General features: G+C 32.7%; 2 protein-coding genes across 2 annotated transcripts; one reads left to right on the top strand and one right to left on the bottom strand.

The window, feature by feature from the left end:
• Positions 1-1,503: 1,503 nt before the first annotated feature.
• LOC110105135 (increased DNA methylation 1) lies at positions 1,504-13,644 on the top strand. The gene is made up of 15 exons (XM_020834511.2): positions 1,504-1,508; positions 2,032-2,196; positions 2,286-2,367; positions 2,459-2,518; positions 2,598-2,650; positions 2,737-2,903; positions 8,494-8,704; positions 8,908-8,965; positions 9,063-9,119; positions 9,186-9,431; positions 11,290-11,354; positions 11,558-11,614; positions 11,703-11,796; positions 12,858-12,998; positions 13,093-13,644. The coding sequence occupies exons 1-15, from the start codon at positions 1,504-1,506 to the stop codon at positions 13,201-13,203; spliced, it is 1,572 nt and encodes a 523-aa protein (XP_020690170.2). The 3' UTR covers positions 13,204-13,644.
• An 817-nt stretch (positions 13,645-14,461) lies between these two features.
• On the bottom strand, positions 14,462-24,467 carry LOC110105134 (pheophorbide a oxygenase, chloroplastic). The gene is made up of 7 exons (XM_020834510.2): positions 24,000-24,467; positions 23,675-23,910; positions 23,447-23,573; positions 21,520-21,656; positions 21,228-21,387; positions 17,302-17,580; positions 14,462-14,948 (listed from the first exon to the last, which is right to left on the bottom strand). The coding sequence occupies exons 1-7, from the start codon at positions 24,429-24,431 to the stop codon at positions 14,694-14,696; spliced, it is 1,626 nt and encodes a 541-aa protein (XP_020690169.1). The 5' UTR covers positions 24,432-24,467; the 3' UTR covers positions 14,462-14,693.
• Between the last annotated feature and the right edge of the window lie 3,407 nt (positions 24,468-27,874).

The raw sequence follows: 27,874 nt of genomic DNA, 5'->3' as shown, positions 1-27,874 counted from the left end.
CTGAATGGCTTTATCGAACATAATTTTGATTAAGAAATAAATTAGGTGGTTCAACCATATGATGAATGGTTTACTAGTTCTATGATCCACTCTTCAGTTCTTAATTCTTAACTAAGATGGTTCTAGCATATGATTGAATTGCCTAGGGAACTAGTTCGCATTCAAACTGGTTGATTTAGCTCAATTTTAAAAACTTTTGATATAGGAAAATGATTTCCCTCGAAAATTAGTAATTATTTGCTTGCACATCACTTACAGGAATTGATGCCCAACCAAGTACACAAGATTGATCAAGTGGATTTTTATTGAGCCAAAAGTTCTTTTTTCATGGCTAACGTATATTCATTAGCATCATAACCTAAAGTCTGCCACCCAAATGTCCAATCACAATTAAAATCCATAGTTTAGTTTAGGTGACTTAGAAACATAACAATTATGCACAAATTCTAGTCTTATCCAAATAATAGCAACAATGATCTTATGTCATGCGCAAAACATTGCAAATCTAAAATTGACTCAAATGTTGCAAGACACTATAGGAGAAAAAAATTGGAAGATATTGTTGTGCGCTACAATAACTAAATTTCTTCAAGAATCAATGATACAAGATTGTGCTATAGTTCCTCGTCAACTTTTTTTATTTTGTGATATATTTATGTGTGATGACTTATGAATGAATTTTGTAGGTAAGCCAAAATTTATATTATGATTAGCTTGATGATTATCAAATATTAAATACTTTTGAGCCTAATCTATTCAAGTTCGGTAGTCTATTTAAATTTGATGAAAATATCAATAAAAATGGATATGAACCAATTTATTTTAGTTATATTTTATTTCATTTTGTAGTTTTTAACTTTAGGCATTTTGGATATAGTAGGATGAGTGCTATAAGAATGAAATGCGATCTTTTATTTTAATTATCGAGTTTTCTGATTTACCTCCTAGTTTGCATGGCCTTATTGTTCACTAATTTTTAATGATTTGATTTTCTCCTTGATTTCTTTAAACTTGTTGCATCATCATTTTGGTTTAATTTATCATATTTTGAGGATCACACTTAAAGATGCCAAAATTTTGTGTCATAGTGGCATGGGTTTTCAATTGTGCAATTAGAAGTGTACCGTAGTGCAAGTAAAAAAAAACAATTGAGACATATTCCTCAGTGGGGGTGAGGCTTGCCTAAATGCAATTTTGAAGAAACATATGCCTAAAAAATTAGCGTTTAATTCATTTTCAAATTCTAATTTATAAATTTTACATAATTAATGAAACATTTATTATACCTAGACCAAATCGATTTGGCTAGAACTGCAACACCTCAAACTCTTAATTGTACACTTCAAGACCCTCATGCTTGCACTCAATCTTGTTGCGCCATTGCTTCTCCTTCAGCACCTCTCCTCTTGTTGTTGGTAACCAAGCTCCTTTTTTTAGTATGAGGAGGGAGATAAAATAATTAACTACAATGATTATTCTAATGAAGATTCTCTAAGCGATGAAATGGGGTAGACTTTTTGAATTCATAAACTTTTTTTTTTCTGAATTCATAAACTATGATTGTAGATTATTTGTTTATGTTGAATTGGAAGTGTTACAGACTTTTTATTTAATAATGCTTATAGCCTTATATGTCTTTTAATGATTTATTTTAACGTTTTATGATTTTCCTTTGACATCATTGTAATGTTAGTATATTAATTATTATTGTTACTTTTTAATTAATTTTATGGTTTAATTTTAAGTCTTATACCTTCCTATGCATTAAGGCATACATCTTGTCTCTTGGAAAAAAAATGCTACTTCAATACTCATTCGTATGTTTCCAAATCTTGGTTAGTGGTGTTTAATTCTACTAACTCCTATTTCTTTTGAGCGATCTATATTATTACATGAAACCATAGACTTCTTAGCATCCTGTAGTAGCATCTTTCATAAGATTATTTTTACCGCTGACAAACTGCTGCTGCTATCTATGATAATTTACATTCGCAGTTTTGAAATGTCTTTTATTTGATTTATTTTTGCAGCTATTTTTTGTACTTGTGATATTTGTTACATCAAAAAATATTTTTTTATATTATTTTTAGTTCTTTACATTAATAGGTTAAGTAGCCCAGAATCAGTATTGGATTCAATTGAGAGCACTTCTAGGGACATATCACGCGGGAAAAAAGTTGGAAAGATAACCCGAAAGTATGTGAACTGAAATACTCCTTTTAATATTTTATTGGAGTTTGGTTTAGTTATGGTCAACTAATTTTGTCTGGTATTTTTCTTCCAAGGGACGTGAGACTCCATAAATTGGTTTTCATGGAAGACATATTACCTGAGGGAACCATGTTGCGATACATGGTGAATGGAAATGTAAGAAATAGTTTTTTTTTTTCAATTCCTTCGAATTTTGTTGACATTTTTACTTTCATTCTCTTGTATGGCTAAACTTTTTTCTTAACAGCCTCAACTTGTTGGTTATGCCAAAGACTCTGGTATATACTGTACCTGCTGCAATGAGGTGGTATGTTTCAAACCCCTTCTGTTGATTATATTTAGAAATTATATTGGTATTTGCATAAATTTTGACATTTAATGAACAGGTTAGTCCTTCACAATTTGAAGCCCATGCTGGCCACGCACAGCGTCGCAAACCGTATGCTACTTAGTGAATGTTTTGAATATTTCTTTTGTCTTATGGCCATTATTAATTTCTATTCCTTTTTTAATTAACCTTTTTAGATATAATTACATTTATACTTCCAATGGAGTGTCACTTCATGAGCTCTCTGTTACACTATCCAAGCGCCGCAAGTTGTTGGACAATGAAAATGATGATCTGTGTAGTATTTGCAAAGATGCTGGGGAACTGGTACTATGTGACCTTTGTCCTAGGGCTTTCCATCAAGGTATCCATCTTGTTTTTGTCAAAGAAATTCTTTAGATGCTAAAATTAATGTGCTAGCATAAGAAAATTTTGGAGAATGGACCCGTCAACTCTCTTTTGTGAATTAGTCCAAACAGTCTAGGGCACTTTTTTGGGAGGAGGAGCAACCTCATGTTAAAAATTGGCCAATTATTCATGTCTTGCGGTAACTGTTTTATTATGTTATTCATTATTTAAATTTTAAAATAATTGCATTCACATAATTTAGTTGAGCAATTGATTGGATTCTCCTAATTTGAATGAGATGGAATGATGTTGGCTGCAATAACAGACAGTTCTTCCTTGGATCCAAAGATTATGCCCTTAAGGGAAGCCATAAGTAGTTTGTAGCATGTATATGCCTGAGCGTTACCATTCGAGCAATATGGTATTGCATTTTTTGTCATATCTTGTATTCATCATAAGTTCTTGTCATTATTGTTGGGAAGTGATCCATGGCATTGCATTTTCTTTGGTTATATTTGGTTTTCATCATAAGTTCTTGTCATTATTGTTGGGAAGTGATCCAAACAAAAATTGAAATTAGGCTAGATGCATAAATGGTTAATTCTATTTTCAACCTAAAAATATAAGCTTATGGATGAGGTATTTTTACTTTAACATATTTTTAGTTATCTATGTGGGTGTTGGTTCACTAGGTCGGTTCTTTAATTTGAAAAGTGATTATCTTAGAAAGAGATTATTTGATATTCTCATAATTGGGCATATTTTAGAAGGTGATTATTTGATTAGTTGATATTTTTAATTATTTATGTTTCATGCATATGCTTTGAAGCAAAATGACTCAAGGTCAATGCAACTAATTTGATTTTTATTGCTTTAATCCAAAAAATAGGGATTTATAAAGCACAATTAATACTAGATATTTTCTTTAAATGTAAACACGTAATACTATAATTAAAACCCAGCGAAAATGAATATCAAAATAATATGAGAAATCCAATGTGAGAAATTAAAAACACATAAAATTAGCGAACAATGTGAATATACTTTTAATTAGATTTTTGGCATGTCAAATTTTTATCAAGATAAAGAGCAAGAAAAAAATCAATATCAAGTTATATAGGTGAAATAAAATAAGGAATGGAAATATCAAAGTAAGAGAAACCATGTCACAGGCCCGTGAGAGAGATGATGCCTCTCAAAATTAATTAGGTGACCACATTTGTATTGCACTCGTAGAAATTTTGCATCCAACTTGTACTCAAAAGATTAAAACTAAAAAAAAATGAAATTTAATTCAAGTTAAAATTAGAAATTTCATTGCTCAGAACAATTATTTATAGACTTCTCTCCCTTAGGTCACTTGATGCAATTGGCATAAGATCATTTTAATTCATATTCAATTTAATGCCTCAAGAATAAGTTTTATAAAAGCAGTTTACAAAGGATTGGATGTAGACTTACAAAAGAGAGGTGAAAAGTATCTATGCAATAGTAGGTTCATGAAAAAAGTCAAATTAAACACACTAACAATTGAATTTAATTGGAAATTTTAAGAAACTTTCAATTTATAGGCACATTAATTTCAATGTCTTTTAAAATTTTCAATGATCCTATCTTCTTTGCATTTTAAATTTTAAAGGTTCCAGGTGAAAGCTTTTCCTTAGTTAGATGTATCATAACTTTATCATCTAGCTTAAATTTCTCGCATCTTCTGTTCACATCATCATATAACTTGTAATTGTCATAATAAGTAGCCATTTTTTTGTGAATATCCTCATGAAAATCATGCATGTATTGTGGAAATGACTATGCAAATACTCTAAGCTTGTATTCTTTGTGAAGGTTTACAAGATACTTTCGAGATTGATATCCTATGATAATCTCAAATGGAGTCTTTCCATTACTATTAACATTTGAATTATATGCAAACTGTCATAGGTATATCAATTTCCACCCAAATACATAGTCTTTTATCAGAGCATAATAGATCTCCCAAGGTTTTATTAATAATTTCTGTTTGGCCATGATAAGCAGCTGAAAGTTTAAGTTATGCTACTATTTTCTTTTAATATTATTTTTAGATGTAATTCAGGAATTTTTAATCTCAATGAAAAACAATTTTTTAGATAAATTATGTAATTTAATAGTGTCATTTTAAATACATCTTTTCAGTATGAGATACATCTATAGTTTTATGGCAGTTTGAAAATGCTCACTATGAAAATAGTCATTCTTAGTCATTCTGCTTCAGTACTTGCATATATCTCTTTACGATATTAATATGGAATTGGTAGAGGTGCATACAACCCTGTTTAATATTTTCTACGCTTAGTAGATTGATGAGTTGTACATTGTGAAACATTACATATATCTCTTTTTAACTCAACCCGTAAAATTCATCCTAATTCATTGCAATAGTTTTATTTTTTTTCCATAGTAGTTAACAACACCCACAATGTCTAAGTATGAAGTAAAAAATAATAATAATAAATCTCTTAGTGATGAATGGGTAATACAAAACCAAGTACTTTTGAATCAATATCCTTCCTTAATCATGTAGTATTTGCTAAGCAATGAAAAATCATTATTTAAGTTTTGGTAAATCTTATCAAAATACTTGTTAAGTGACGTATTCCTCCTTTAAATGTTCAAAATCAATCAATCTTCTTTCCCTGTGTTGTGTAGAAGGATGAAATCCTTTTTAAAATATTAATAGATTTATTACTCGATTCAGCGCAATGCTTAGGTATAAAAGAAAATTCTTATAGAAACTCAACTCACTTGGCATGTTTATGTCTTAATTGCTTTCAAGAATTAAATCACCTTAACCTCTCCCACAACTACCACTCCTTCAAGATTTGTCATGCTATCTATGAAGGATTATGATCGAGTGATTTCCTCTGGTGCTATCGCAACAATCTCAGTCATATGCTCTCAATTTTAGTTTTAGGTGCTCTTCCCATAAACCATATGATAGAATATCTCAATATTTTCTTTTTTCTCTTTATGAACTCCCTTACGTGATTGTGGCTACTGGGTTTTCTTCTCACATCTTTGGCATAGCTGTCTATAAATTTATTATCTTTTAATTCATCTTACTAAGTATCATAATTGTTATGCAGTCTTCTATCTCTCTCAACTTATTTTTCATGATCTTAACATGAGTAAGATAATTGGTGGAAATGTTGAAGCTTGTGGAGTCTACTATCTGACAATAAATATTTCTTCAGCCCTTTCCTCCGTTGTTACTTCATTTTTACAATCATTGTTGACTAGGTCATCCTCTTCCCAACAAACTTTAAATTTTTTTAATACTTCTTCATTTGTACTCAAATTTGATTGTCATGTCTGTGAGCTAGGTAAACACTATCATGTCCTTTTTATCTCTCACCACTCGTTATCATTCTCAACCTTTTAAGTTAATTCACTTGAACATTTGGTGTTGTAGCCTTGCTTTTACTCATTTGGGCTTCTGCAATTTTATCATATTCATTGATGATTTATGATAGGTTCTTTGGATTTATTTTAGGCAAATATCGTTTAGAGCTCTTTCATATATTTTTTTCAAGAAATAAAGTTAAATTTTTATTTCTAATCAAAATCTTATCCATTGATAAGGCCCTAAAATTCATCTAATCTCAGTTTCATATACTATGTCAATGATACTATTTAATAAAACTTTTGCCCCTATACTTCCTAAGAGAATTGTATTACTAGATGCAAAAATAGCCATATCCTTGTTTTGTCTGTACTTTTGATGTTTTGCATGATTGTACCTTGTTAATTCTTGGTGGATGATATTTTGATTGCATGCTATCTCATTATTCGTATCCCTTCCCTTCTTATCTACTTCTCACCCACTCCACTAATAATCTTGGTCAAGTTGTTTTTCTCCTTACATTGCTGATTTTTTGTGTTCCTTCAACGTGCATGTGTTTGGCTTGCAAGGCACCATCTCCTCGTGATATTTATGACAACTATATTCTTTCATTGATGCAACATTTTATGAGATTACATCATTTTTCTCTCCCTCATCCCTTAAACCATCTTCACCATTGGTTCCTTTTCATCTAATTGCCTCTGTACATATCTCTACACCAATACAAGGAAACCCTCGATATACTCCTCCTTCCATGACAGCACATTTAACTACATTGTGAAATTCAATTGAGAGCCCGCAAGATAATAAGCCCTCTAACTGTATTCCCTAAACCTTAAACCTAAATTTGATTAACTTAAACCGCATATCACCCATCTCTAGCTCATAATGATATTATCAAGTTCACCAAATGACAAATATTTGATTATGCCATGGTTTAAAATTGCGCAATATGAGGCTCGCATTGAGGCCCGCCATTGCGCAATTCCAGTAAAAAATGCCTCAATGCTTACGCCTCGAGTTTTTTTTATGAGGCTTGCGCCTCAACTTGGTTGAGGCCCGCCTCGCCTCATTGGCATGAGGCTTACGCCTCACGGTATATATATTAAAACTTACATAAATCTTGAAGTAAATGCCCGACATTGGACTCTATAGGAGAGGAGGAAGGGAAGAGAGCAGTTCATCATAATGATGATTCAAATGAAGAACCCCTTAGTGATGACAGTGCTGATGACTTATGAGTTCTTATGTGATATGTCATTCGTCATTTCGTATCCTATCTCTAAGGGTAAAGCCACTCATCCACCTGAGCATCCTCATCTTTGCCACACTTAACTTAGTATTATGCTTCTCTTTTAATGGCCAACATTCAACACCATAAAGCATTGCAAGCCTCACTACCATCTTATAGAATTTTCCCTTAAGTTTGAGGGGTACTTTTCTATCACACAACAAGCCCGATGCATTCCTCCACGTCAACCATCCAACTTGAATTCTATTGATAATATCCCCATCTATTTCACCATCACTCTGAACAATAGATTCAAGATATCTAAAACGTGTACTCTTATTAATGAAGAGTTCCTAATCACTAAATTTTTCTCTGACCACCATCCATCTCTTCAGCATTTGCAATCTCTCCTATGTTCTTCAGCTCATCAAGCTATTGTCTCCTCAATCAACTATTGATAAGATTGTTCTTGTGATGGGGCATAGCAATGGTCACGGAGGCTGCATTTATGGAGTTCTGAAGAGGAGTAAACCAAAAAAAAAAATAGTAAAGTTGGGCTAGATATATCAATTATCAAATTCATTTTCAATCTAAAACTTAAGCTTATACTGGAGGACTAACCATTTCTATATCATTATAATTTTCAACTGTTTGATATAGCATTAAACCCAAAACTTTGTTGGACTGCATAATACTTATAATACTTCCCTATTTTGTGTACAACAACCTGTTGAACATTTATGCTGAGTATGTTAGTCAGGAATCTGAATATCAGCCGACTTAATAGCGTCCCATGCTAAATGGTTCTGATTGAAACACTCATCTAGATCATATTCAGCAAAACACGCTTCATAACCACTACTGTAGCACAGGTCAAGATTCAGTAAATCGTCTGTAGTTATCTTGCGCTTACATTTGAATAAGATTTTCATTTATTTATCTTTTTTGAGGGAAATTATGCTTAATCTTTTGATATTTAATTACTTTTTATTATAGCATGTGCGGGGTTGTCAAGTGTTCCAGAGGGGGATTGGCATTGCCGGTATTGTCAAACCATGCATCAAAGAGAAAATTATGTGGCATATAACGATAATGCTCGTGCTGCTGGGAGGGTTCCTGGAGTTGATGCCATCGATCAGATTCTGAAGAGGTGTATTCTTATTGTTAAACTTCCAGATTCTAGGGTCGGTGGATGTGCATTGTGCAGGTAACAACTGTATGAGCGTTAAGGATTGTCTTTACTTTTCCATAAATGTTGTTGATTTGGCTTTCCTATTGTTTTTTTTTTCCTCTTTGTTTTTTATTTGAATCTGATATTTCATTCCATTTCCACTTCTACTGCAACATTTTGCTTCCTTTTAATCATAGCATCTACAAAAGTTTCCTTCGGTTGTTCTTACTGTAATTCAGATCTAAGGATTATGCCAAGTCAGGATTCAGCCCACGTACAGTTCTAATCTGTGACCAGGTATGTGTTTGTTCAAGTCCCTTGAACTTAATTAACTTAATTGTGTAATCTCTTACTTTAAGTGTTATCCTGAGACATTATGTTACTGTTCTTTTAGTGTGAGAAGGAATATCATGTTGGCTGCTTGAAGAATCATGGATGGGATGAATTAAAGGTAGTGGATCATTGTTTATATCATGATTTGTCTGGTAGTTGTAATAAAGTAATCTTGTCCTAACAGGAAAAACCACTAGGAGATTGGTTTTGTTGTGCCGATTGCATTTCAATCCATTCTTCTTTGCAAGATGTGCTCAGTCGTGGAGCTCAAGATCTACCGGATATGGTTTTAGATGTTATTAAGCGGAACGATGGCAAGGAAAGATCAATCAGGGATGCTATTGTCAATCTCAAATGGAGGCTATTTAGGGGCAAAACAGCTTCTGCGACTGATAAGTTGTTTCTTTCCAGAGCGGTCTCTGTTTTGCACGTAAGTGTTCAGTTATTCATGTAATTATGAACTAAGATTTTTTCTACTATATCTCCTATTAGATAGTTCAAGTTAAATATTTGGAGAATCTAGAATAATATTCTTATTGAATTTTCCAGCATGCTTTGTTTTAAATATTTATGCTAAACCAGCTTATTTGTCATCAGGAAGCATGCGTTGGCATTGGATTGAAGTATGACATTCACAAATATGAAAAATTCATCATATTATTTTTTTTACTATGAAGGTGCAATGAGGATATAGCAGCATAGTTGTGAATATTATAGTTTCTTAGATCATTGATTACTTTCAACATAGATTTCAATCATCATGCACGTTTAGTAGTTGAGGTGAGATCATTTCTGAGCAATTGCTTAATCATAGTGCATTTTTCAAGTCATAGGTATGGTGAAATTATATAATCAGTTATACTTTGATATGATCATCAACAGTAGCATTTGTGGATGAATGAAAATTAAGTGGATATTATTTGAGAAGGGCGTAGGTTTCTGAGATATAAAAGATGCATTCATTTTGGTTCAGTTTTTTCTAATCTCTTCAGTACTCACTTTGAACTGTTCCCTAAACTGAAATTTCAATCTTCATATGAATCATTTTTGGCTAATGATGTTAACTTTTTCGGTAGATTGACTCGTGCTACACCTCATGGCTGAAATTTGAATGTCTTCGGTTTTGTTTTTTTAAATTTACTGAACTACTATTTAGAACGTGTTTTTACAAGATCTATTGTGCAAATGCCAGCTCTTTTTTCATTTCCCTGGCATGAGCTTGCCAAATTGAACTAACGCGATGCTAGATCTCTCCCTTCTTCCTCTTCTACACGTGAGATGCGCACAAGCACAAGAATTACTGCTCGTCTACTTGTATTTTTCCTTCTAAAGGAGGTCACCAATAGGGACTCAAATTATTGAGAAATTATTTTATTCGGACGCCGAACGCAGCTCTACATCCGGAAACCAACCAGAATGAGTCACGTCAGCAATACTGAGCGCGGTACCGAGTGGTGGTACCGAGCATTAGTATCGACGTGACTCATTCTGATTGGTCTCCGGACAACTTTCGGCGTCCGCATAGAATAATCTCTCCAAATTATTGCTAAATCTCCCATCTTTTCTTCCTCTTCTACTGGTGAGATGTCAAACTTCATTTCTTCCAGCAGCTAAAAAACAACTGAATAAATAGAGAATACATAAATAGATGAAGGAATGAGGAAGCTGAAAGCATTAGCGGAGGAATGAAATTCCAGACCTTTTATTTAAGAAATGTAGATGAACCTAAAGCTCCACTTGTACCTCAGGGATTTACCTTGTAATTTACTCTATTTGAGAACTAATTATTCACGTAACTTTTGTCATTTTATGAGAGTCGTATCTTTTTATGCTTCTCTGACTCAGGCTGAAGGGACAATGTAGAAAAATAATTGATTTATAGGGGAAATATGTGGTGTCCTTAAGCAGTGCAAGGTTCCAATATTTTTGACCATCTGACTTGCATACAAAAGCTTTCCATCTTATAGTAGTATGAATTATGTTTCATAGGTCTGCTCTTTAATGAAGAGCAGTTTGCTGGATAATGATTGGTTTTCTTTGATTTGTATTTGACCGCTATGTTTTTTTTTTTTTTTTTTTTTTTTTTTTTTTTTTTTGACCTTTTTGTTTTTTATTTTTCTTTGAAATTGTTATTATCTATCACTTATTTTGGTCGTATCCACTTCTCTTTCAATTTTATTTAACTGTTATAACCATTCATTGGATTATTTTTTCAAATCCAATCATCTTACCTCTTAATGTATTTTTATGATTTATTTTCTGAATATTCTCATTCTCTTCATTAACAGGAGTCATTTGATCCTATAATTGGTGGAAAAAAGGGTGTAGAGCTTGTCACTCAGATGGTTTTTGGGTAAGTGAGACTTGACCAAACTATTGAGCCTTCCCTCCTGCCCTTCATGCACGCAAACAATTACATGGCAACACGTCACCCAACGGCCCATTTAGAAACTCCTTTGATGTCCTAAATTCTCCGAGAGAGTAGTTGCTATATGTGAAGCGATCCTGTTGTCAAATCATTTCTTATTTCTCATTCTTCGTTTTTGTGCTTTGCAGAAGATGGTGGGACCAAATGGATTTCGAAGGAATGTACTGTGCAATTCTCACTGTGGAGTAAGATCTATTTTCATTTGAATTTTTGCGCTTGGACTCTAGTCTCTAGTGCAACTTTGTTTGACCTGATATGGATTGATCATTGCAGTTCATCTGTTGTGTCGGTTAGCAACTTAAGAATTTTGGGTTCTGAAGCTGCTGAACTTCCATTGGTTGCCACGAAGAAGGAATTCCAAGGACAGGTGAATTTTTTTGCTTGTATTCCCTTAAATTGTTATCATAGTACTTTGTATTTCCACTTCAGGGCAATGTTAGATGCTTTAAGTTTGATTTGTATGCGGGATATATGATCAAAACTCTCAATTAGCTTGGATCGCAAATGTTCTAGACTTGAATGCATACTTATTTTGCGGGCTGCTAACAATTTCATTTCCTGAGTATTGGAGAGGTTTAGCTCTATCTAAAAGCTTACCTGATGTTGCTTGTGTTAAGCGAATTTTTCTCATTATTTAGATGTTTAAGTCATTCTCCACTCTCTATCCTGGGCTTCTGTTGTTGATTAATTGCCTCTTCATTTTGCGTGCACATTTAAAATTAGAGTAGAATTCTATTATTTGCCTTTACTTTGTATGGAAAACAGTTTCATCTCTTCTATGATCGTGGTTTGTGCAACTACATGAGTGTGATAGTGATTTTTTGGGTGGATGTTAAATTTGTAAATACATATGGAATGAGCATATAAGTGAAAAGGTTGGAGTAGCTCCAATGGAAGATAAGATTAGAGAGAGTTGCCTTAGATGATTTGGTCACATAAAATGGCGGCCTTCCAATTGCCCGGTTAGGAAAGTAGATGTATTAGATTTGACTTATATTAAGAAAGATAGAGGTAGACCTAAAAAGACTTTGTTAGAAAATAGTAGAAATGATCTTTGTTTATTAGATTTAAACGAGAATTTGACTTTTAACATGACACAATGGAGAAAAATAATTTATGTAGCCGACCCCACATAATGGGACAGGCTTGATGTTGCTGTTGTTGTATATGATTTTAATGGCAATGCAGGTGATTTTCCCTTGTTTTTTTATTGTGAAAAAGAAAATTTTTGCTAGCGAATATTATGCTATGCCATGGTCTCACTCATAGACGGCGATTATTGGAGGCAACTATGACTATGACTAGTAGTAAACAGCCTATAATGCTTCATTTCATAATTCTTTCCATTGTCTTCTTTGAGCTATGTCTATACCACCAATTTGATTGCCGTAAATAGCCCTGCAAGGCCTAACTACTTAATCTCTACAGGGCTATTTTGCGGCACTGTTTGCCTGCATAGGGCATCTCTTAGCTTCTTTGAATGTGAAGCATTTGGTGCTCCCCGCTACAGATGAAGCTCAACCAATGTGGACGCAGAGATATGGTTTCACAAAGATAACAATGGATCAGGTAAGTTTCAAATCACCATTATTGCTAAGCTCTTATTTCAAACTTTTGAAATATTATGAGATTATGAGTTGAAACTTTTGTGTGTTTACTGCAGTTGCATGAGTTGGCCCAGGGCATTAAGATTGTGGACTTCGAAGGGACAACATTGCTACATAGGACTGTTTCTGACCTACTACTTACTGCTGTTGGAAACCAAGCAAGCTGAGAGCCTGAGAGAATAATAAGGCTTCGTTTGGGACGGTTTTCTTTCTGCTTCTAATAGCCGCTTTCTAGTGCAAAAATTTTAATTTTTGTACTAAAAAACTGCTTTTAAGCAGCAGTAAGAAAGTCATCCCAAACAGAGCCTAAATCAGTTTTGCTGTTTTTGCTGCAGGCACCTGTAAAGTCATTTTTGGAAGAGGATTTTGCGTTGGGAAGATCTTTTTGGGTGAAACTTTTGGAGCAGATTTGGAAGGCATTTTTGGGCACCTTAAAGTCTTTTTTTACTACTGTTGATTGAGAAATGTATATGTCATAGAAACTTCATAGGGAATTTATGATAGAAAATCCAATTGCATCTTCAGCATATGACGAACTTTGTGAAGCAGCAGCAGCAGCATAGGGGTTGTTATTGTTTCAAAATATTTATCATGTTTTAAAACTTTTACGAGGATGTTACTTTTGTCAGCTTCTCTATTGCAAAATTAAGGATGAATATTCTATCATAAATTTGTTTGAGATGAATGCAAATATGATTAATCAATTAACTTATATATTGCATCACCTCAAAATAAATTTAATAGATATTAAATCATTATGAATAAATTAGATAAAGTGAGGATGTTTTTGACTATTTTTCATTTTTTCTACTCGAATATTTATTTATTTTTGTATATTATAAATTGGCTGTTTATTTAAGATAGAGAAAATGCTAAGCGGGCAAAATTTGGCCCAAAAGAGAATTTAGTTGTTTTTTTTAATAGCTGCAGTAAAGTTTTGCTGTATTAAAAAAATTGGGGGATTTACATAAATACCATCTTATATTATTCTATTTACATATTTAACATCTGAAATTTTAATATTACATATATATCACTCATAGTTCATTTTTATATTAAATATAAGTGGTAGAAATGAAATATACGAGTGATATGAAAGAAATATAAGTGGTATATTTGATATTAAAATAATATAGGATTATATGCATGTAATATTAAAATTTTAGGTGTTAGATATGTAAATAGAATGTTATAAAATGGTATGTATGTAAATTTCCCAGCTCCAAACTGATCGGTAATTGTAAAAACTAAGAACTGTTTGGAATGTCTTGAATATATTTAGCATATAATGTTTTTTAACTCTTTGATTTACAATTTTATTGTATAATCAATCAAATAGAAAATTAATATTTTCACATGTGAAATCTCAATAAAATTAATGATCTATTACCAGATTTAATATAAAATTTTTAATCAATAATTATGTTTTTCCAATATTTTTAATCTTCAAATCATAATGCTACACTACAAACAAATCTCAGGTCTGTGCTCTCTGCACAATATTTGTGTATCATACCTCTCTGTACATATTTATATCAGAATTGTGAAATCCTTCACAGCTAAATGCAATTTAGCCTCTGGTTTTAACCCTACAACGCTCTACTAACGACAACATATGGTTTCTTATATATCTAAAAAGCTATGAACCATTGTTTTTTCAATCAATCTCTGCATGCACATAATCAACAAATACAAAGTTCTTTTGAAGCTCGTGCAATAAATAAGCCAAAGCAGCGCTGAGTAGAGTAGAACCTGCAAGCAGAAGCCGCAGTTGCAGCTCGGACGGAATTCCAACAGAGGCGCAAAGAACAACTGTCGCAGCAACAAGTAATTTCTGCCAATTGCGGAAGCCCTCGTAAGCACCTTTGCATGATGAACACTTCAGTGTATGTTGTTCGTAACGGTTCAGCATCTGTAAAATCATAAGCACACGAAATTTGATGGCTCAAATAGTTTTGAAATTTGAATAACTAAGATACTAGAGTATGAATATGCCAAGAAGAAGATAGAGATGGTTGAAAAAGCTCTCTTAGTGATCCAATTATATTTACAAATATTAGAGTTGCAAATTGATAAGGAGCAAATCTAAGTGGTGTTTTTTTTAATGATTGTTGGAGACAAATGCAAAACTACTGGATTTTATATTGTTAGTTTACCAGCTATATGGTAGTGGATATCTTATATGGGAAATAATGCAATGCATCAAGCAAAACAATTAGTTTTGATAATGTAATGAGAAATCTTGTATCATCTTGTGCTATTAGGGAAACAGAGTGCAAGTTTTTAGGATATGTTTAAGTCCTTGAGGTTTTCATCAATTTCTTGGTTGTTGAGAACTCCATATGGTGTAGGATGCAATTTTGAGAGGAGCTACTTCAATGTTATCATTCATGTTGAAGCATCCTTATTTGGGAAAACAAAAGAAAGTTAGCTTCAAAGAGGCAAGGATCTAAAACAGAGAAAGATAAAAGTTCATAGGAATACTGTTTATAACAACAAGTGGATCAATTTCAAGTTGCACATATTGTCTTAGGCTTTGTTTGTTTGAGCGTTTTTTGCCTTTTCCGTTTTTGGAAACGGAGAATTTTTTTGTGTGTTGTTTGGTTCGTCAAATCACGTTCCCAATAACTCCTTTTTTTAATTTTTCTGCAGTTTTGAGAAAGCTTTTTATATGTGCTTCTCCGTTAGAAAACTCCATTTTATGAACTAATGTTTTTTAAAACTGTCTTTTATAAAAGCACCAAAAAATCAAATGAAGCCTTAGTGTCAATTCACACCACTATAATATTTAGAGCAAAGAGGCAATCAGCTCGAGGGCACGAAATTTAGTGGTAAACGCACTTTCGATATCAGCGGATCCACTTTAGCATGCAGCATATGTGCTCCAAAAATTTCTTGCAGGTATTAAGTTAAATGTCATCTGAGCTTGTTGAGGCAGCATGGTGCTCAACTCATTGGAGCTGTGGGAGATTCGAGGGCTCATTTAGAGAGAAGCATAGATATCTAAAATTGTGACCAAATTAGAAAGTCAAGAGGGAGTTTTGTAAAAAAAAAGAGAAAAAAAAGGACTTTTGTTAGAATTTTGACTTAATAATTTTATCAAGTTAAGCTAAATTTTTAAATATTTATTACAAATTGATTGATTTAAAGTGCTTGAGTTGATCATTACACATCATGTTCCTAGCTTTAAAACAGCTAGGAGATAAATTTACCAAATTTTTGGGTCCACATAAGTTTTCTAAATTATGTAAAAAACTAGAACTGATGTATTTACTCTAACTTGGGGAAAATTGAAAGCATTAATCTTTTTTAAGAGAAGTTTCTTTTTTTATACTAAGTGAAACGTTTAATTGGGTCTCTTTTAGAATATTGCAATCAATTTTTATTATAAATCAGAATCCCTTCAACTAAATAAAATATAGATACCCTTTTCCTCAACAAGGTGTCTAAGGGTCTGCTTGATTGAGGCTTATGTTAAGAAAAGCTAAGCAAAGCCAAATAAAGGTAGGTTGTCACATGTGGTGTTTTTGGTTGATGAAAAACATAATATGGTATAAGCTAAGATAAGCTGAGATTCTTTTAGAAGAATTCGTATGTGGAGAATTCCTAATATTAGCTAAATTTTCTTTGTTTGCTCCCTCTCAATTGCACTATTCACTCTTTTATTAAGTTCAATAGATTTGGTGATTGCCTTTCTTGAGATTATGTGCACCTGGATTTAAGAAATAATATTTACATATGCCTCTTTTATTTGTACACTTATATGGCTTCTCTATAATAAATCAGATTCTCTTCTGTCCCATGAACATTATATATTATTTCTGCTGAACCACACAAAAATTTATGTAGACTTATGGTGTGTCATCACTATCATATTATTTAGCTAGTTCGTCAAATTCACTCTTAATCGTTAATTCAAAAAACTTAGGTGATATTCCTAGTAATGAAACTAAAATTGTAATGAATTAATGCGGGAAGAGTATTTATCATAGTTAATAATGTCTCAACACAACTTCCAAATGCACAATGCAATCAACTTCAACAATACATTATAAATGCCAGCACAATAACAAGATGTTGATAGAGATGGCCAAACTGACATAATCAAAACATTAATTTTTATACATTAAACTTAAAGCATAAAACTGTACGAGAGTACCCAAGCATAAGAGTGACTGAATGCCTCGTATGCATCATAAATAAATTCTACATCAGTTGAAGGATTACGGTTGGCAATTTAACAAACTTCAGAAAAAAAATCATACCTCATGTTTAGATAGAACAGTGGATGGTAGAGATTGTTGGTTCACAAAGCCAAACCATTCAGGCTGGCCATTACCATAGCGCCTCAACCAATTCCGAAATGCTAAAACCAGACGATCTGCCTGTGTTGGGGTGAATGTAATTTTTGAATATTGCTGATTAACATCAACAGAAGCCTCCATGGACTTTGAAAGAAAAATTTTCTCCTGTCCTTGTAGCACAATCATATCACCATCATAAACTTTGTTTGAAGTCCAATGCTCATGCCAGCGTGGTACTAACTGCATGATAAAGCAGAGAGTGCAAATTTTCAGCAAGAGTAGCCTCAAGCTAAAGTGAAGGGACGAGATTCCAGTTTCCCATAATTAGAAGTAAAGCCAAAAAACCAATTATAAGGCTTATAAGAGAAAAGGAGTCAGAACAGATGCTCAACAAAGAACAACACTGCAAAAATATCAGATGATATCAGATTGATGAATGGACAATAGAGGATTGGGAATGTGCACTTTCTGAATAAGGTATGGGCTCGCAGCATATGCTGGGGGTGAAGACATCAATAAGGTCATTTCTAGTGAAGTTCTTGATGTCAAGGCTCATTTCTAAGAGAGAAATACTATAATCAACATTATCATCATCAACCTAATCCCAATTATTTGGGGTTGACATCATGAATAATCATTTTTACTTTGTTCAAGTTTATTGTTTTTGAAGTGTTTAACATATTTTTTGTAAGTCATTCTGAACAAAATTTATCCATGTAACTTTAGATCTACCACTTTTATTTCATGATCTTCTAGGACTAATATTATCAACTTGTATAATGAAAAATTCTTTTATCAATCATTCTACATAAACCAACCAAGTTTATTTTCAGTCATTTTATCTTCAACAAATGTCATTGCTTTCCTCTGTAAAATTATTACTTAATTTATCCTTCGAAGTTTTGTCACAGATTCATCTTCTATTCTCATTTTTACCACATTCAACTTAAATATCAATAATTTTTTTATTGTCCAATATTTGGAACGGTACAACATCATCAAATTAATTGAAATTTTATTACATTCACCTTTAAGTCTCCATGATATTCATTTATTAGACAAAGTGACAAAACTCCCAAAGTATAATTCCATATTACCCATCCAACTTTAACTCAAGATGTTATATCCTAATATGCATTTCATTCTTCTATATAATAAATCCAAGATACTTAAGCCTATCAAGCCAAAATATTATAATATTTTTGTAATATTGAATGCTAATTATTAACTAAAATGATTATAAATCATATACTTGACTTTATTACACTAATTCTAAGGTCTTTTATCTTTTAAATATTTATTCAATTGTTCTTAATTTCACTTATTTTAGTGAATATCTTAGCAATTAAAATTATATCATCTATAAAAAACATGTACCAAAGAATCAGGCATTATGCTTTGAATATTATTTGCAAGCATCTATATAACCAATGCAAAAAAGATATAGACTCAAATCTTGATCTTTAATGTAGACACATACTAAATTTAAACTATTAGGTCATTCCACAACTATTAATACTAGTCAACACTCCATTATATATAATAACATCAACATACATTTGATACATTTATATCTTAAAGCACTCCAAATCAATGATGTACTCGAATATATGCCATTAGAAGATCAATAAACATCACATGAAGATCCTTTTTTTCTTCTATAGACTTCTCCATCAATTATCTTCACATAAAGATAGCTTTCTAGTTGATCTTATAGCATAAAACCAAATGGACTTTTCAAAATTGATGTAATTTTCCTAAGCCTATTCCATTACTCCATCACATAACTTCATTATAAGACTCTTAAGTTTGATTCTTTTATAATAAGCATAATCTTGAACTTCATCTTTATTACTAATTATTAGTACCAAAATACTTTTTCTCCAAAATTTGGCATTTTTATAGTATATAAAATTCTATTGAAATAATTTATTGATTAAATCACTACAATATTCCTTCACAACTCTCCAAATCTTAAAAGGCATCTCATTTGGACCTAAAGTCTGACATTCATGAATTATGCATTTTTCTCATAGCTAATTTCAATTTCCTTTATTGGATCAATCTATAATATATCTCAAAATATTGTTCGTCAGCTCTTCCAAGCCTATTATATAAATAATCAAAAGCTACAATTTTTGGTTTACTCATTACTTTCTTTGCAAGTTTTTTAACATTCTTATAATCATTATAAATGTCAATAGTATTCAATTTTTATCACATTTTAAAAGTGTGCTTCTTTTCTTTGATAACCCTTGCACCTCACGGCATCGTCAAATCTCCTAATCAATGAATGATTTATTTCTAACCCCTTGAAACTTCTACAATAATTTTGTAAAAACTTCTACAATAATTTTGTAAATGAAACTAGCCATCTCATCCCACATCAGGTTTGACTCAACTAAAAATTTTTAACTTGCCTCCCTTAAAAACATATCTTAAAAGTTTAATAATTTCTCATCTTTCAAATTCCAACATTTTATCCTAGGACCATAATTTCTTTTGATTGTTTTCATTAAATTCTTAAGATATACATTTATAATTACTATACAAGATGTTGTGTGGTTAAGTTTTCAATAGAAAAAAATTTATTTCTTTTGAACTAAGAAGAAATTTATCTGTGATTTAGTGATACTTGTATAAGTAATCAAATATTTTTTTCATTCTTAAACTTGTTCACTATTGCAAGTTCATAAACTACTCTAAAATGAAGTATAACTTTTTGTATTGCAGTTCTATCTCCAATTTATAACCATCATGAATCCTCTCATAGCTCATCCCACTTAAACCTATATGCCTATTCAAATCATCTCTAATAACTATAATTTCTTTAACAAGTAGAAGTATATGCTTTGCAGTTCATACATTTATTTCAAAAATTAATATTTTAAACTATCATCAAATCCAACGTTAAAAAAAATTGTTAGGCCATGTAAAATCAGGAACAGTTAAATGCATCGGTCAATAGAAGAATGTTCAATGGAAATAAGAGGATTCTATTGTGTATCTTCAACTTCTCTTTATGCTGTTAAAACAAGAGCAGATTTTGAAAGAGCAAAAGCTTTTGTCATACAAAGTCTAAATCGGACAAGTGATAATAAGCAAAAATACTTGGGCTCTAGAAGAAACAAGAAAATTCTGAGAACCCAACAGCCCTAATATTCATAAACTTTTTGCAATATTTGGACAATCGGCTACATTTGCAATGAAAATTCTAAATTAAAAATGTCTAATAAAACAATAATTAATAATGCTGGAAAAGTAAAAGGCTAAACGTAATATGGTAAAAGTTTCATTAAAAGATTTATAGGAACTAGAGATAACAATACATGTAGCACATTTGGAATAAAAATTCAATCAGCTACATTTGAAATGAAAATTCAAAATTAATAGTTGGTCAGTCAGCAACATTTTCAATGAAAATTCAAAATTAGTGAAGTCTAATTAAGCAAAATTAATAATGACAAACAAGGAAAAGGCTTAAGGGAACATGCTACAGGTTCCAATAAAAGATTTGCATGAACTTAAGATAACAATCCTTGCAGCAATCATCAAGGCCAAATAAAAAAGAAACAATCATAATATAGGCTGGATATGATATCCATGAATCAAGTAATAAATAAGAAAAAATTTCTCAAATTAAAAAAGGTGCCATTTACCAAAAACAAAGGCTTCTTTCATAAGGGCACACCCATACAGTTACAAAATCTTGGACAACAATACAAGATTGTCTCAGATTGAATAGTAAATAAAAAAATATCAGCTAACCCCGAAGTAGTTGGCATAAGACTAATGATGATAATGATCTCAGACAGAAGAGTTAAAATGAGTGCCAAACGCATGTAAAAGGAATTGGTATTGAAACTAATCTAGCCATTGAAATATACCTGCCACCATGCTGGACCTGGCATTGTAAACCGGAAAAAGTTTCTGGCACTACACACAATGGAACGTGTCTTCCCCGGTGCCATGGGTATGTTGAAGGAACAAATCCAAATGACCCACTTTTGATCTCCAAATATAGGTACTTTGGTGTCAATCTCTATCCTAAAAAAATAGGAATGAAAGGTTAAAAATGGCACCTTTTATTGTGTTTGTGCAGAAATTGGGGATAATTGACCAATCGGGATTCAAATAATATTGCATATGAATAAACAATTATTATAAATACAAACTCACTTATTTATGTAATAGCAAGGGGCTACAAATTTAGCACTTATACGAGGATTTCCAGAATCAGCTCCAGAAAATCCCAAGGCGCCACTATTCTCCAATTTAAATGGTAGAGGCTTAGCTCTATCCCTTCTTCCAGTAACCTGACAAAATAAAGATATTAAGTTAAAAATTATATGCATGAAATATAAAAGCCTCACTAGAATGCCATCATAAACTGTTGAAGCACCAAAGAAAAAAAAAAACCTACTGACATCATAAACTGCTAGAATGACTTGTTCCAAAACCATTCTTAATATTATTCACACAAAATAAAAATTCAAAAATTGGTAACTTTTAAAATGCAATCATACTTAATATCAATTCAAGATGATTATAATGTTCGGTTACCAGTTGCTTCTATCTCCCTCACATTGTTAATGGTTGTGACAAAGTTGTGGCAAGCATCTTATCCCATGAATGTAAGTGGTCATAGCTGGACTGTTGCTGATGTGGGTGGTCAACGATGGCTGGTGGTAACAGAGTAGGGGAAAATTAGGGGGCCAGGGGCCACCTACAAGGTAATGATGATTGGAGTTAGCAGGGTGGTGAAAATCAGGTACGGCAATTTGGTGATAATGACAACAAGCCAGGGGCAAAAAAGCTGCACCAGGTTACTAGCAAGGAGGCAAGTTGATGTGATGGTGGTGGACAACCAATGGAGGCAATAATGGTGGGAGTCCAGCTGCATTTAATGGATAATATTGGAGGTGGGCAATGGAGAGCAGGCAAGAACTGGCAACAGAGGATGTGGATGTGGTGGCTGGTGGCAAAATTGCAGTCATTGCAAGGAGCGGTCTCCAATGGCTGTGTGATATCAAAGGCCAGTAGCATTTTGAGGGAAACGAAGGAAATTAGTTTTGGTCTGATGTATAAATTTATGCCATAAAATCATTGTTATGACTTAATTAACACTGCTAAGCTAAGAGGCTCATCAGGCTTATAGAATGGCACATTCATAAGAGATCCAACTCCCTTAAAATCCATAACGCAATCTTGCTTCCTAAATAACAATAAGAATTACATCAATGCTATCTCTAGGAGCTTTGTAGCTCCAATTGCAACATACTCCTACAATGTTTACATACACGCATTAGGACCTACATACGAAGGTGGACCACTATTGTACTTTTTTTTATATAAATAGTGGAGGTGCTTGATTTAGCAAGACCCTATGATTTATCCCTTCAAGGGGTTTTCAATGAAAAAAGACTTATATCACGTTCCTTGATTGTTTCTGCATGCAAGATCAAAAATTGCTAGGGGTGGTTTTATCCTCCATCTACACATGTGTATGAATTTTATTTAAAAAAAAAATTCTAAGGCTATCAAGATTGTTCCTAAATCCTAAGTCTATCAACTCGATTTCCCTCATGCAGCAGTCCTAAAGTTTTCAAGGACAAACAAAAACATTGAGGTCAACATAAGTGAGAACACAAAATTTAAGCGTTAGTTCCCAGGAATAAAATGCTCAATGTAAACTGTAAAGTATTGATGTAAACGATGTAACAAATAAAAAGTACAAATCAAAATGGTTTTATTGAAACTGTAGAAGGGGCTACAAACCTAAGTGAAGCTATAAAAACAATATTTTTGTATAAGATAATAAGAATCTAGATAAATGAAAGATTGAATGGTTTTACGTCATAACCTTAGAATCACACTACTTTAATTTTCTCCACACCTCTATAATCTATATCTGACAACGTTTGACAGACAATCCAGTAAGAATAGAAAAATTCTCTCAACCTCAATAACTAGGCACTTATTTGTTGTGATTGACTGAAGAGTTGGACTTGGAAAACAAGCTCTAAAGATTAAACAATTAGCAAAAGCAGAAATAAACTAATTTTACTTTGAGATGTATCCATCAAAAGTTTCCTTAAAAATATACCTTGTGGTGAGCAAAATCAATATGTGAAGGATCAGAAACATTTTCCATCAGCGTATCATAACCATAAAACAAGTCCCTTTGGATTGTCACCGTAGAAAAATCCGGACTCTCGAATTCAGCCGGCAACCTTAACAAAAAAGACAAAAAGCCGATTCATCAGATACATTTTCAAGAACTAGAAAATAAATCCCCCAAAATAAAAATAATTTCCATCTCTTCCGAACAAACCCTGGAGTCTCGGAAGCCATGGCCTTCTCCCAACCGTGCTCATCTGGCCACACGAAGAGCAATCCCTGAGAAACCCTCGTTGGAAGTCTAGTCACGCATGCCTTCGGCGACTGCAGGGCCCGAGCCTCCGGCCCCTCGGGCATCGCCTGTGGAATTCGCACACACGAGCCCTTCCGATCGAACGACCATCCATGGTACGAGCACTGCAAGCAACCATCCTCATCGATCCTCCCTTCCTACAATAATCCCCAATCAAATCAGGCAACGAAACCCACCGGTTAGTTAGTAATCCTACAAAGCACCGAGTAAACTTATCGTTGATTACCGAAAGGGGTGCGAGACGGTGGGGGCAAACATCGTCAAAGGCGATCCAATCGCCAGATTTCGGATCCTTCCAGAGGACTATGTCGCGGTTTAGGAGCTGAAAGGGAGTAGGCTTGCGGGGATCAAGATCCTCGATGAGGGAGACAGGGTACCAGTGATCTCTCCACGAGAAGGTATCGGAAGAAGATGACGATAAAGAAGAGGAGGAAGTTGCTTCGAGTTCTGGGAATTCGAGACTACTCTCTTCGGTGGGAGCCGGAGGGGATGAGGGTGTGGCGACGCTAAGAATTGTCCGCGAGCAGCGACGGACCTTAAGAGATCGGCCACGAGAAAGAGGCGGCGAGAAGTTGTTACGAGATTTGGAGGAGGAGGTGTTAAGGAGATTGAAAGTCTGAGCGGACGGAGTGAGAGAATGGAAGCAGAGAACCGCCATTTGCGCAAGCAAGCAAAGCGAGCTCTTGGAAGCAGAATTTATCGCGGTGGAATTCTCCCTCACATAAAAAAGGCGGCAGTCTTAATCTAAATAATTAGAGCTTAATTATATCAGTAATACTATTCAAAGACCCATTTTGTTTCTTTCACAAAATATTTTAGATAATTATAATTTTATTTTTAATCATTTTTCTTAAACATTTAAAAATGTTTATGTAATTAAAAATATATATTAATTTTTAATTAAATTTTCAAATAATAAACATAAAAAAATATTATTTGACCTAAACAATTAAATGAGGAAATTACAATTCAATTGGGGTGATAAAAGTCTATAATTTTACAGTGTTTTTTTTTATAATTTAAATAATAAATTAGGAGGTGGCTACAATAGCTGGCACGTGTCCAAGACGAAACGTAGACGGAATTATAACTTATTACAAAAGAGGACAATATTGAAAGCAAAATCAAAGCAAATGAACAACTATGAGCGTTCACAAGCAAAACCTTGGGCTTTCTCAAAATGTGGTAGAAAGTTGGCATAACAATCTGGCCCACTGCATAGGCAATCAATCAAATTTTAATGATTGTATTAAAATTCATGATAAAATTTTAAAATACATTTTTAATGATTTTATTAGTAAATAAATTCAATATTGATTTTTAATGAATTGATTTTTAGCAAAGTCGACATTTTTTTAGAAATAGAAATCAAATATAGCGAAGTCGTTATTCGTCGGTGAACGACACTTTTGTTGATAGGTGTAGCTGGCGGAAGATTACGATGAGAAAGGATCGAGGCTTGTTTAAGGAGATGGGACTTGCAGCATATGAATGTGAGAAGCATTCAGAACGAGAGCTTGCTTGGGGATGGTGTTGATAAGGCCAACGTAGGGGTAAAAGGTGTTTACGATGGGAGCTCATTATAGAAGTCGTAGACTATATAGCACCATATAAAGAAGAAGAAAATATTCAATGTTCTGTTGAACTCATTTTGAATCTTGTTTGAATAATGTTCGAACCAGTTTGAGCCTATTTTGGTTTGATGCATGTTCAAATTTGAGTTCAAAATAAGTTTGAATATATATTCAAACAGACGTAGCCATAGAAATACTGAGTGTAATTGATACATTATTGAAAATAACCTTAAACGGGCATGAATTTCGATACATATTTTAATTTTAAACTTCAAAATAAAATTCTGAATCATTCAAACTCTAATTTTAGTAAACTTATAGTTGAAATGAAAGTTTACTGAAAGTCTCAATGAAAAAAAAAAAACTTAATGATAATAAAAATTGTTCAATTTAAGTCGGATGAGTCCAGATCAAGCACTTGAAGTGTAATTAAAAACTTTTGAATACCAATTGAATGATCAAATGATCTTCATATCTTATATGCTTATAATAAAATCAAACATCTTAACAAGAAAAATTCAATTAGCGAGAGATTGCTTAATTTTAACATTATTAGGCCCTTCAATTAACCTCCCATGCATGGCATGGGTCTCTTCCAACTTCAATCACGTAATATGTTCAATACATTATATATTTAATGCATTTTTGCGAGGAAGTTAATCATTTATAGTCAATAACAAATAACATTATAATCATTTTAACTGGGCCCAATCTCATGATTTTTTTTCTTTTCATAGATTTTTCACATAAAAAACTACGACGCTTATAATTTCTACATTAATATCTTATCTTTTTGTGTGTTGAGCATTGGTAAAAATCCAACAAATGATAAGATAACAAACTCTCTATCTCTATCCCCGTCTCAAATATTCTAACACTCAATAATTATATTAAATCTCTCTCTCTCTCTCTATGATATTTTGTGAGAATTGCTAGAATTATGGATAAAATTTTTTTATATATTTTTTCTTAGAAGAGGAAAATAAATTTAATGAGTGCGAACAAATTTCATACAACTCAATCAAAGGCTCAAAGCCAATAATTAAACCCTAGCCTAGTTAGCATCAGTCGACATTGATTGACCAAATCAAGTTGTTTAAGGTGTTTTCTTAGGCTTCGTTTGGGATGGCTTTCTTTATGCTTTTTAAAGTAGCTTTCTAGTACAAAATTAAAAAATTTTGTACTAAAAAAATGCTTTAAGAAACAGAAAGAAAGCAATCCCAAACAAAGCCTTAATCACCAAAACTCGAAGGCCCAACTTATCATATCTAAAAAAAAATAGGCTTCATTTCGCATAGCTTTTTTAATATTTTTTAAAATAACTTTTTTATTAAAAAAATTATAGGCTTCGTTTGAAACGACTTTCTTAATGCTTGTTAAAACAATCTTTTAAATTTTTTACTAAAAAAACTGTTTTAAAAAGCAGAAAAAAGCTGTCCCAAACAAAGTATTAATTAGCCCAAATAGCTTTCTAACGATTCAATCAACGGATATGTACCCTACAGACTCATTAAGGCAATCACCCGAGCACCGGCATCAACGGGCTTCAAACTATGATCATAAATGACTTATAAGCTCGTTCGAATGATTCAGTAAACGAGTTAATTTTTTTTTATATGCTTAACTTATTTATTTGCCCTGCGGAACCCAACCAAGCTCTTAACTAACATCAAATAATATAAATAACTTGCAAAATTATTATATATTTATCACTACTAATAAATCAGATATTCAAAACATTTTCTAGGGACATGCCGCACTGGCAATTGCCTTAAAATCTTTATAATAAAGACTAAAACATAGATTTATGAACAAATCATCTAAAGAGTTATATAATAAATAAATAAATAAAATTTGTGAGGGGGGCAATTGCCCCTCGACACAATGGGGTTCCGCCCCTGATTGTTGTAGGAAGTTATTAGCAGAGCTGTTAACGGGTGTTAAAACTGCTACTAAATGATATAATAGATTAAAAACATATATAATGCATTAACACAGTATACCACTAAATTTTTAGATATTACAAATTTAATATATTTTTGTATTTATTCAAATAATCATTTTAATGTCTAAATCATTCATAAATTTCTGAATGACTTTATAGAATTTAAGTTATTTTTAAACTACATTCAATAAAAATAAAATAAAGTAAATTCATTGTCCAGTTTCAAGCAACCAAATGAGCCCTTTAACGAGCGAAATTATTATGTGCGGTCACCGGATGATGTCCGGAGGCCAATTAGGACACGTCATGTCATCAATATATTACGTAACATAGTAACAATATACAACATGTTTGTCACGACCCAACCCGACCGGGACGGATCCCGCTCGCATCGGGTCGTGGCCAAACTCAAACTGATTGAACTGATTCCATGATCTGGTTTCGGAATTTGTTTCAGAACTTTCTTCCAAACATTTACACACAGAAACAGACACACAGAGCTACTATAAACATCAAAATACAGCGGAACCGATCATCTATCTTTTTCTTCCTCAAAAGAATCATATACAAATACAGCTCATG

The sequence above is a fragment of the Dendrobium catenatum genome, unplaced genomic scaffold (genome assembly GCF_001605985.2).
Source record: "Dendrobium catenatum unplaced genomic scaffold, ASM160598v2 fragScaff_scaffold_292, whole genome shotgun sequence".
NCBI lineage: Eukaryota > Viridiplantae > Streptophyta > Magnoliopsida > Asparagales > Orchidaceae > Dendrobium > Dendrobium catenatum.
Note: the sequence above shows the minus strand (reverse complement) of the source record. Positions and strands in the feature narration are given on the sequence as shown.

Excerpts from the sequence above, each read along its gene's own strand:
- LOC110105135 (XM_020834511.2), top strand. Across the intron at positions 8,966-9,062 it reads CAGTTCTAATCTGTGACCAG|TGTGAGAAGGAATATCATGT; the intron begins GTATGTGTTTGT and ends CTGTTCTTTTAG. Across the intron at positions 11,797-12,857 it reads AGAAGGAATTCCAAGGACAG|GGCTATTTTGCGGCACTGTT; the intron begins GTGAATTTTTTT and ends TAATCTCTACAG.
- LOC110105134 (XM_020834510.2), bottom strand. The coding sequence starts at position 24,431 with ATGGCGGTTCTCTGCTTCCATTCTCTCACTCCGTCCGCTCAGACTTTC. Across the intron at positions 23,911-23,999 it reads ACCGTCTCGCACCCCTTTCG|GAAGGGAGGATCGATGAGGA; the intron begins GTAATCAACGAT and ends GGATTATTGTAG. Across the intron at positions 21,657-23,446 it reads TTGATTTTGCTCACCACAAG|GTTACTGGAAGAAGGGATAG; the intron begins GTATATTTTTAA and ends TTATTTTGTCAG.